Source organism: Crocodylus siamensis, chromosome 1, assembly GCF_052110815.1.
Source record: "Crocodylus siamensis isolate JL-2025a chromosome 1, ASM5211081v1, whole genome shotgun sequence".
Lineage (NCBI taxonomy): Eukaryota > Metazoa > Chordata > Crocodylia > Crocodylidae > Crocodylus > Crocodylus siamensis.
Window position 1 is genome coordinate 7,262,173 of NC_143395.1, and position 12,127 is coordinate 7,274,299.

The 12,127-nt window shown below is 39.9% G+C and overlaps 1 protein-coding gene across 7 annotated transcripts in view; it reads right to left on the reverse strand.

Annotated features, from left to right (window-relative positions):
* SUPT3H (SPT3 homolog, SAGA and STAGA complex component) overlaps nt 1-12,127 on the reverse strand; it is a 433,101-nt gene that overhangs the window by 62,767 nt on the left and 358,207 nt on the right. For all 7 annotated transcript variants that reach the window (XR_016439703.1, XR_016439699.1, XM_090030968.1 and 4 more), the window contains 4 exons: nt 10,741-10,853; nt 10,015-10,122; nt 9,327-9,515; nt 6,166-6,276 (listed from right to left, as the gene is read on the reverse strand). Coding sequence is in view for 5 of the 7 variants with exons in the window: in XM_090030968.1 (XP_089887094.1) it covers nt 6,166-6,276; nt 9,327-9,515; nt 10,015-10,122; nt 10,741-10,853 (521 nt within the window). In the remaining 2 variants the exon portion in view is untranslated. The remainder of the gene's footprint in view (nt 1-6,165; nt 6,277-9,326; nt 9,516-10,014; nt 10,123-10,740; nt 10,854-12,127) is intronic.

Below are 12,127 nucleotides of genomic sequence, written 5' to 3' on the forward strand. Positions count from 1 at the left end.
CACCCTAAGAGCAAGATCTGGTTTATCCCCTATCGCATGCAGCAGAAAAGAGGGAATAAGCTTGGGTTTCCGCATCATGGTCTCCCCAATGTCTTAACAGCACGTGGTTTCTCATACTGGTGTTTAGGAGGGAGTTAGCCACTAATTTGAGAGCTTGCTTCTGTGTAGGCATGTGCAGCTAGCTAGGGATTGTTGCAGCTCCAAATAAAGGGAAATTCTGAATTAAGGAAAGTAATGAGTTGTTAAGGTGCTGGTGCCAGGACAATTTGAATGGCTACTTAAGGCAGACATTGGATGTTAAGTCCCAAGTCCTGGTTGAGTGCCTTCTAAGGTGATCTGAATCTGGCCGAAATGTCTTTTTGTCTTAACTAATGTGCATATGGCACAGAAAAATAGATTTGGTTACAACATATGGAATTGCATCATCCCACATGATGAAGAGTTACATATTTCCCATTCCTTGTCTTGCAAAATTATATGGCAATGTGTTTTACATCAATCATTTACATCTCTGCTGGTTGAAAGTAGGGATCACACTTTAAAGTAGGTAATAGCAGGCACCACCCATGGGCTGTCAATAGAGAATACATGGATAAAATATATGTCTAGACTACCTTAGACATGATACAGTACAGAAGAATCTAGCATACACTTGCTGGATTTCCATTGTGGCTTGTACTCTGAAACAAAAACCTAAATGCTCTAATTATGTTAGTCATTTTGACATAACTATTAAGGTTAGAATAAATTCTAACGGATCGTTTTCACTACTTTAATGTTAGCTCTCATTTACCATATGATTATGAAACTTTTAAAGTGTTCTTTAGTTCCAAACCAACATCTATCAAATCCTGCTAGAGAATAAATTACCCAAGTCAACTCTTCTTCCAAAATTGCTGTATTAGGAGCACCTATCACAATCATCAGCTGAAGGAGATGGACAATAATGATGATACAACAAAAAAGAGGGCAAGATCAGATGTCAGAGGATATAACTGATTGTGCTTAACAGCTAAATAAGAGCCACCCTGACAAAACTATTCCCATTGTAACTTATAATGCTTGACAAAGTAATGCATGCCTCTACTTTTGCTCATTTTTCTTTTAAACAGAAAGAAAGTCAAACGTTGCAATGTGCTTTCATTGACAAGCGATCATGTCCCACACTGGCTAGCCCAAAGGACTTGCTGTCAACACAAGAGCTGCCTGAAATGCAGATTTTTGTGCTTTGCAGGAAATTTCAATGCTCTGAACTGTCCCGCAAAAACAAATTTCTATAAAAATTTGTTTCAGGAGTCTTGATTTGTGGTGTTTCTGCAAATATGGAATTTGGTGCCTGGTAACTATAGCCAACTTGATACTTTTCAGCTTCACTTCTCCCACCACAAAACAGCTGAGACTTTCACAGTCGCTATTCTGTAGTGGGCAGCCATGCAACTGGCAAGACTCATGTCCGGGCTGCTAGGATCCATGCCATATAGACCGCCACAAAACTGGAGATTAGGAGCCTCTGGCCAGCTCGGCTGCTTGACGCTTAAAGCAGCTGCTCTCCAGAGCACAGGAGTCAGACCTCCCAAGGAACCTGTTAAACCTAAGGGCATTTATACACATACATTTGTCTGCTCCAATGTGCCGGAAACCCAGTGCGTCAGAGCAGACTCCATTTATCGAGCCTGCTCTGCATGCAAGCTGACCCGCGCGGCGCTGCAGTGCACACATTTGTATAAACAGCAAAATGCGAGTCGGTGCTGAGAAAATGGCGGCAGTGGGCTTTTGAAATCTAATACCTATGATGTGTTTTAATTCAAAAGCGTGCTGCTGCCATTTTCTCAGCGCTGCTGCGCATTTCACCATTTATACAAATGCATGGGCTGCGGCGCCGGGGGCTTTTAAAAGTGCCCGGCGCTGTGGCACAACCATGTGTGCAAAGGCCCTAAGGTTCTGCACTCTAAGACAGCCTGCAGAGGGCCAGGGCCGTCTTGGGGCCATACACCCCAGAAAGAAAGTCCCAGCGCTGCCAGGCTCCATGGGAGGGAGGCTGAAAGACCTGAACTCACCTGGAGCTCCCAACCTTCTGCTGTGGATTCAGAAGCGCAGAAACTGAGGATCAGACACCCAGGAGGGCTGGCTTTTGGAGTTATCCACTTTGTGGGCAGCTTGCTTTCCAGCCTTGCTTGGCCAGCCAGCTGGCCCACACATCGAAAAGCCTCCAGGTAACAGATCCTGGAAACCCTCAAGATACCTGATCCTGAAGCAGTCTGCATGGGGAGGCCCCACAAGCACAGAAACAAGGACCTCCAAGGTTTCTCCATTTAGTGTAGTTAGCATGGGGTCTGCTGCGGAGCCAGGGTCTGGGGTTCTTGCCCCCAGGACAGTCTCCCTGGCAGCCTCTACGTCATAAGTGTTGTGAAAGCAGCTCGGCCCCCAAAAAGTCACACTCTAAATGCACAACACAGAAAACAAACGGTGGGCAAGAATTAGTTACACTGCCCCACTTACAAATCATTATTTCTTCTTTATATTTTGGTAGTACTAAGGAATCCCAGTCATGGATCTTGTTAATTTTCCAAGGTTAGACATACAGCAGATCTATGGCAGGGCCAGCACCTAGTTCTCCTGTCCAGTGCCTTTAAAACAAATTACCTTTCCTCTGTAGAGTAAATCTAACACCATGACGCCTCATTTAATCCAACTCAGTGTTAATGTACGCTGCTTTTCAAGAAAAAGATGCCATAATTTTACTCCAAAGTTTTAGGGTATTTTTGTTTGTTTTAAAATACTATAAACTCGTGTTTCCTGAGTTCTGAATTAATATAAAATAATCCTTAAATTTTACAGGATTTTTCTTATGGAGGACACTAACTTTACAGACTCCGTCTATTTGAAAATGAGGAGTTATCATCAGATACTTTGCAGCTTCAGATCTTTGCCTGTTTCCCCCAGATGTGTTGCTGATTTAAACTCAATCAATTTGTGCTGACAATACACTCTTTCAAAAGGCAGTCTTAAGTGTTAAAACATGACAGGGAGTGAATTTCTGGAAGATTATTGAGCACTGAGGTGAACCAGTATGGCAAGATGCCAAAACTGACTTTACGTAAATTAAAAATAATCTCCCAAAGGAGAAACCCTCTGCTCATTCTCTGCCCGAAGTGACTTATTTGGATGAGACAGAAACGATTTCAAATAAAGGATCATTTCAACGTATTCCCCTATTATTTTTTATACTTAACCTTTTAACAAAGATCAAATTTATCAGACATCAAGTTTATCGTTAGTGTAAAAGAGAAGAATGAATCCTGCCAGTTTGGAATGGGATGGCTTTGTATCTTTATTATCTTTTATTGCAGTTGACATGGCTATGGTACCACGAAAACTATACATATTGGCTTCTCTTGGGGTTTATAAAGACTCCTCATAAAAATAGTAATAATTAAGAGTCCAGGTAAGAGCCTGACTGAAATTCTAGCTTAAAAATTGAGTCACTCCACGAAATTAATGAAATTCCAAGAAATGCGCTGCGTTATGGCCCTTGCAGATAACAGATGTAAAATACATGTAAACAAACGATTCAGTTCTATTAATTTTCCTATCTTTTGTTTTAACATGCAGAATTTAAGTACCTGACTATCATCGGGGCTTGTATCAGGCATTTCTAGATCATTAACATCTCGCGAATTGGACAGTCAGCTGCCAGGAAACAATCTATTCAGCACAATTTCTGGTATGAGAGGTTTAGTACTTTCCAAAAGTGTGCTATAGTGCTCAGAACAGCAATGTATGTTGTGAGTACGTACACAATTAGCTGAATTTTCTTGGGTTGATTTTCTAATCTGTTACAGCAGCTTTAATGTTAGTATAACAAAGGCACGCTTAGGTCAAACAGTATTTTGACTCCAATTGAGTTGCACCCATTTTCTGTTTACATACCTGAGTGGCCACTATAGAGCTGACAAGAATAATTGGTACTTCCTCTACAACCCCCCGTTGGCTCTGTCTTTCATTTACTGAATGCATAGGAAGTTGACACCTAGCAACCCAGTAGAAAATAGCAGGACACGTAATGGAAGACCCTTCTTCTCTTGCCCGTAAGAAAATTAGTGAGAGGTTATGGAACACAGTCCTCATGCGGAAGAAAGGACAGCAACCTAAAGAGGAATTGGGTAACTTGTATACAAGTACATTTGTAACTTAAGTATTGCTATAATGGATTGCATACATCTTCCTTATCCTTTGCATGTCATTTTGGGAGGAAGGAAAGTTAAAAGCCTGATTTTTCAGAGGCGCTCAACCTCTGCAGGTCTCATGGATTAAGCTCAGTATCACTTTACACCTGCTTCAAGCCATGGAGAACCACACTGAAGACAAGACTACTGAAAGGACAGGAAACAGAAAGAGAGGAAATCACTCATGAGATCTGTGTCTAGGACACTGACTGCAATGGCTCGGGCACAGCATTTTAAAGTTGCAATACAGCTGAAATCAAAATAAACCACAAAAATAAACCTCACTGGCAGAAAAATAAGGGGAGAGGAGAGGGTGATCATTAAGTTTCTTCTGCACTTACAACATCTTTGACAGTGGAAAGGAATTGATGGGCATGTTGGGCAGCTCTCTCATACCCTTGGAACTGAGCATGACAGAGGGGGTGGGGGGGTAATGTGGTCCTACAAGGAGCTAATGGGTGTACTTATAATTACAGGCAATTCTTGAAGAAGAGCATAGACAGATTGTTTCAGATGTGTACTCTTGACATGCATTTTTCCTTATAAGGACAACTTTAAAACCCGTTCTACAGCTCCTACACTACACAGCAGATTATGTTAAGATTCTTACTTTCTTGGCCTGGCTGGACAACCGCTCAGGAAAGATGCTTAAGTCAATAAAATACTAAATCCAATGACGTGAAACTTTGGTCATTCATGAGATATAAGGATACAGAGTCGCATTATTCAGATAGTACTTTACAGGTCCCCACATGGCTGTACAACTTGGCCCTGGGCTGTATCTAGGTAAGTTACTCTTGATTTTAGACTCCCAGTATAATTAAGTTGGTCCATGGGGTACAAGCAAATACCTCGCTGAGAATTGGTGTCAGCTACCTATTCCTTCTTTAATAGCATTGAGTTAGTCTCTGAAAAGACAGAATGGATCTGCAGGGTTTTAGCCATCTCTCTCAAATAATTACTAGCTTTTTTGGTCCTTATTTGCCTCTCGTTACTTTTGATTATAGTCTTGTAGGACCTCTTAACCAATCCCTATTCCTTTCTGCTATCAACAGTCTTCAAATATTTGTAGAGAATTGTTTGAAGGGAATTTAGCTACATAAAACTCTTAACATTTGTTGTGTTCTTTCAAAATACTCGCCAGCCATTAGCTTTTAACCAGTATTCAAGTGCTTAGACCCAAAGCAGTGATTGGCTTAATGCTTATGGGTATTAACAGTACATGTGACAAGGACTGATTTTTTAAGGGATGTAAAATAAGGTCAACAGGAATAACTGCCACATGTAATAGGTCATAAAGAGATGATTCCAATTTCTGACCATGGCGACTTCTGACAGCTCTGAAGTTTTTATCAGCTGAATAAATTTCAACAGAGAATTTGTTTGGCTGCTTTAAACAATAGCTTTTCAATTTGCATAGAAAAAATGATGATAAAACCTCATAATCAAATCAACCTTTTACCGCAAGCTCAATTCTATTACATTTTAGTGAAGCTTCAAAGCTGTTTAAAGAAACCAATCTGTTCCATCTCCAACCCTCAATGTGTCACTTGAGAGTCGAACTTCCAATAGGACCAGTATCTGACACGTAACTAAATTTAGAATATAAAATGCTCCTCACCATACTGTAATACATATAATTTAAAATAACTGTAAACCTAAACTTTGCAAAAACAGAAAATTCAAGAACTAACAAAAAAGCACAGTTTGTAATTGAAAGAAAATAATATTTAAAAGAAAAAAACTTTTTTGTCTTTCCAAAAAGAGACTGAAATTACTAAGTTTTATTTCCCAAGAGAATTATGCCACTTTTATAAAGAAAATTACAGTCACCACAAATTGCTTTCAACAATTCCAAAGCTTCTTCATTTGACCACTTGAAAAATCAAAGTTCTTGAAGATTATAAATATAACTTTTTATAACTCTGTTATTACGTACTGTGAATGGGGAAAGGGGGCCAATCTTGTGGCCATAACGTCGAATGGCCTCTCTGATGTGGCCAGGCTGGATGGCATCGCTTTGAGCCTCTATACCACAGGCTGCAGAGCTCTGCAACAGAAAAAACACATAAATTGTTACTAAATCAAAAACACACAACAGACCTACAGTGCATCAAGTATGAAAATAAACCTTTATAAAATGGACTGATTTTTTTCCTGAGGATACATATCATTGCTGCCACACACTACTTTAAAGGGAAAAAATGCTATTAACAAATCAAAGGAGACTTTTACATGAACTCTGCCTACCAGACCCAAAGAACACCATATTTGTCCTCTTAAGCATCTCGCCTTGTGCCACTGCACGTTGCAATAGAAAAGAGCAACAAATGCTCAAATTCAAATGAAAGGGTCATATAAGTCATGCTGCAATAACCGCAGGAAGCTATTTTTAAACCATTTCAAGCTTTCATTATGATGTCACGGGGTGGAGAAGATATTTGACAAGTATTTCAAAAGCAGAACACACTGCTACTAAACTCACAGTTGAGTGATATCAAATTTAAATTTGGAAATGAAATAACATTGAATTATAAGGGCACAATAGTGAAGAAATGTTTTGACTGATTCACACTGGAACTTTTTTGTATTTTATTTTATTTTGTATATTAACTAAGGGGTCTATGCAGAAAGACACCAATTCAATAATTACGAAGTCCTAGTACTGGTTCAGGAAATCCCTGGCTAGAATCACTGACTCTCAGAAAAATTAGGCTGGAAGGGCCCTCAGGAAACCATCTAGTCCAGTGGTTTTCAATCTTTTTTCATTCATGAACCCCCAAAAAATTTTGAATGGAAGAAGATCCCTTTGGAAATTTCAAATGGTGGTGCAGACCCCTTTGTAAGTGTGGGTATTCACATACTTTTGATTGATCAGTCATCTTTTGTGGAGCCCTTAGACATAGCTTGTGGACCCCTAGGGGCTGGCAGACCACAAGTTGAAAACCAGTGATCTAGTTCAACCCCATGATCAACACAGGCTGGACTTTAATAGGAACTTTCTGACTACGAAAGTGGTCAGACAGTGGAACAGGCTGCCTAGAGAAGCTATGAAATCTCCATGCTTGGAAACTTTCAACTGCAGCTAGACGGACACTTGGCTGGGATGGTTTAGTCAGGGCTGATCCTGTCTTCAGCAGGGGGATGCACTTGATGACCCTGTGAGGTCCCTTCCAACCCTACTTTCCTATGACCCTGTGACTAGTAACAAGTCCCCCCTCCCCCAGTCTTCTCTTCTCCAAATTAAATAATCCCAGTTCACCCAACCTTTCTTTACAAATCACATTTCCAAGACTTCTAATAATTTTTGTTACTTTCCACAGATTTCATAGACATTAGAGCTGGAAGGGACCTCGGAAGATCATTGAGTCCAGCCCCCCGCCAAAGGGCAGGAAGTCAGCTGGGGGGGGGTGGGAATTCCATTGGATTCTTTCTCCTGGACATCTTACATGAATTACACTGCCTGCACACAGTACTCTAGGTGAGACTTTGTGCCAGGGCTGACCAGAGTGGAAAAATCACTCCCTTTGATTTGCAAGAAACAATCCTGTTATTAGGACCCAGACGGCTGGGTGTAAATGCCGTAAGAGCACTGTCGACTCACAGAGCTTGCTAAACATGTCCATTTCTCCACAACTGCCACCTAGCCAATCATCCCCCCAGTCTGTATTTCTGCATTTGATTGTTCTGTCCCAAGTGAAGGACTTTGAACTTTTCTGTACATTTCTTCCAAATCTGCTCATCAAGGGCAGCAGCTATTCTGTATTGTTTGGTAGTCAAACAGTAGCATTTGCTTAAGGATTACTTGACTGCCCAAGACAAGTGCTGCAAGGTTTACTCACTGAGATACATGTGGTGAATTCAGTCAGAATGACCAATATATAATATAGGACAAATATTTCAAACTTGGACGCCTAAAATTAATTACCTACATAAAGTGTCTGATTTTCAGAATTGCTGAAAATTAACTGGTTCCACTTTGAGTCAATGTGTGCACACTATATATTACATAACGTATTGGTGGGCTCTTCCCTTGTTGACTGACATTCATAAAGGGAATGAAAAATGTAATTTTTTTTTGCTGTACTGGGCTCTGATGTCGTATGAACAGTATCCTTCATTAAGAACATGGTCTATCGCAACCCCTTGGCTATGCCTAATATATACCTGTTGAAACTGGACAAGGGTAAAGCTAGCAGAAGCATTCAGGAGATTATGCCGATGTTTATAAACAGAATATTTTTGAGAAAAGGCAGGCAGGGGTAAGGTTATGAGCTTAAGTGATACAAGTAACAAAAGTTAGTTATTTAACACCTTGTGCCTAAGAACTACAGTGCAAATTGCTCAGGTGAACAGAATACCATCAGCACCATAATATAAAAAAGGAAGGGGGGAAAGAAAAAGAGCAACTCCAGAAAATTACAAGAAAAAATGATTTTTAATGGATCAAAGAGTTTGTTATTCTGGAGTATAAGACGACAGTTGCTGGTGGTCATTCACTGGTGAGGGAAAGCTGAACCCGTTACGATTCTATTAGGAGCATATGAAATTTTTCCCCCAACAGAAATGTCAATAAGAAAACTACTAGTTAATGCAAGTCACTGGTGAGTACAGAGCAGCAAGGGAAGAAAGTCTATATGGCTGGCAGAACTACTAGGTACTCATTTCATACTAACAGAACTTGCTTTAGAGCAGACTGAGCTTTGGGAGCAGACTTTTTCCCCCAAGATTTCTTAAAACTTCTTAATAGCCCAGCCTAAATATACAAAAACTTTTCATTTCATTAAATCTATTCCAACTCTGTTGTTTTTTTATATCAAAATATCAAAGTATATCCCTTTCACCTAAAGTACAAGGATGTATGATAAAGCATGGAAATAGCAATGACCACATTTCCCTCAGAGTGTACAAATGATCTGGACTGAATGGGACTTCAGACATCAAAATAAAGAATACTGCTGTACATAAAGGCCCCTCCAGCAGTAAAGTATGAAACATATTTTTGGAGCTGAACTTCAGTGATAATTTCAAAACCAAGAGAAACTAAGATCTTCAAAGATACTTTGAGGTCATTCCTACTACGGTCACATCCACAACTACCTTTTTTCTTTTTCTTTGCTTGGCTTTGGTAGAATCTTGTCCAATGCCTCCATTCCCCATGGCTCCAGACTGGGTTTTTCCAAGGTGTTGTGATCCTGCTGACGTTGGGGGAGTAGGCGTAGGGGGTGGTGTATTTTCAGGGGAGTCGAGACTGGTCTTCATACTTGTGGCCTGGCCTAAGAGATGTGGCTAAACAAAAAAAAGTCAACTATAGCCGTTATAAAATGGAATTTTAAAAATCACTCCCTACTTTCCCAGATTTATACTCTTAACAAAAAGTATAATAAAACATTTAGCTTGCACACTCTGGAAGTTACGATGCTTGCTGATCCACGTAATAAATCAGTTATTATGTTTTTATCATTGATATGCAGTTAATTTACAGTTACTTAATAAATATCAATATCAAAAGAAAAAAAATAAAAGCAGACAGCAATAGTGAGAATTTCTATATAAACAGAAATAATTTCATTCGCATGTAAAGTTGCTAAAGTTTTTAACAGTTATAACCATATAGTTAGGGATTTGTGTCAAAAGTCATCAGAGACTTACACCAATTACTTGCAGTTCAACAAACCTCCAAAATGCATGACACATTAATATAAGCAGCAGGCTCCCCAAAATGTTTAATTCTATTTTGATATGAAAATACATGCATTAACATCATTAAAGAAAACCAAAGAGTTACCTCAGCAGAGTTGTGATACTGTATGAAAGTAGCAGATATTGCGTGACTGAATGGATCACCTGCTTTCGGAGCCATATCCTGTTTGACCAAGAGAGCCAAGTCCACCAACTATTAGAACAACAACAATTAAAAGGATAGGTTCAGTGACAGAATAAGCTTACTGGCAGAACAGCATCACAAACACACATGAAGTCAATACGTGCGTGTCGACACAGATTAATCCAAAAGCCTCTTAGCAGAGATCTGAATTTGTTCAGAGATACTCTAACCTAAAGAACCTTTTTCATCACATTTTATAAATTTACAGAGTAATTTATCTACCAAGAAGGTTTGGCTCTGATGTAACATTTGGTTTTCCAAGAAATCCTGCTTTTTTATCCAGTTTTACAGTTGGGTTGACTGAACACAAGTGCCTTGCCAAGGGTCACATAGCAAAGTGTGTGGTTTCAGTAGGACTTGGACAAAGATCCTTCTGGCTGTCAATCTTATGGTAACCATTACACATTATTGCCACTCATAATACCACAATGATGAGCACAGTACAGTGTGAAGCTCAGATACAGTAAATCGCATGCTGGTTAGATAGGAATTCAGTTGCAGACCATTATACTTATAAAAATACTAACACAAAATCTTAGGGTCAGCTGAGATTGCTTGAAATGTGGCCAAGGCTATCTACTTAACTTCATAGTGAAATGGCATAGTCTGTATATTATGTTCCCTTACCTGTGCCACCGTCTCATAGGCTAAATATGCCAAAATCTCCATGGCAACTGCATTTGGTTTTATTTCCATGCTGCTACAGTCTAACCAATCACGAAACTTGGACGCTTTCTTGGCTGTTCATTGAAAACATCAGAGAGAAGAGAACTGAAAGTTAACAAAAGTTATTCAGATAGTAATTTAAAGTTACACCCTCCTAGAATAACAATACATGTTAAACAGGGAGTCTGAAGTTTTAATGAAAGACAGGGAAGAGCCAGTGGAGGTACTCAAAAATTAGCAAAGTGAGATCTGTGGGTAAGGACAGTGATTGTGCGCACACAATTTTGTGTAGTCTGAAGAGAAAGCCTTGAGCACCATGAAGGGAAAGGTAAGTCAGATACAGGTTGCATACACACATTCAAATGATCTGGGAGAGTTCTCCCAGGTTTGCTCTCCTGGTAGAGAACCTTACCCAGAGCCAGATATACAGACATTTGATACCGAGGCCCTGAAGAGTGGAGAGCTTAGAGATACTGTAACCGGAGGGGAGGTGGGGAAGAGCTGTGCTCTTGCTCTGCAAGCTCTCTTAATTTGCCTGCCAGCGTGAATATTGCATGGCAGCCTTGAAAGGAACATTGCATGGCATCCTGGTTGAGAATCAGTGATGTAGTCACTGGTAGTACTGATTACTCCTCTATGACTCTGGCTTCGTCTGTTCTTGGTTCTCCTTTTGTTTTTCACATCCCTCTTTCAGTGTCATCTTTGGTCCTTTCTCCTTTCCCCTTCACAAACCTCAATCTAGTTCTCTTTGTCTCTTGCTCTCTACACCTGAGAGATATCACACATGCATAGGATTCAATTCTTATTTCTATGTTGATAATTTGCAGATCTCTTCAACAGCATTTGCCAACAAATCATTTTGGATAGTTTGTCATCATCAACGAAGTGCCACACACTTAAAATTGACTGCTTTCTTTTTCCTCCTTAAATCGCTTCCACTTTTCTTCACTTTTGTTGATAACACCACGATCACCCTCTCAGTCTTAAAACTTCAGGCTCATCTTGAATTTCTCTTGTACCATTTCTTTGTTCAAGAAGTTGCAAGCCTGGTGGAGAGGATGATAGTGTGTGCATGCCTGTGCATCTATGCACGTGTGCGTGCGCACACACGTCCATGAGAAAGCAAGGTGGTTAGCCATGTTAAGTCTAAAAATAGGCAGAAGTTAGGGTAGGGTAGCATCTTAGAGACTAACTGGTTTAGAGAGGGATGAGCTTTTGTATGCAGCAGCCTACTTCATTATATGCTACGAACAGACTAATAAAAAGAAAGGTTTTATCATATTTTATTACATACAGAACACACCTCTTTCCCCCCAAAATAATCCCCCTCTGCCCCAAACTGAAGTAG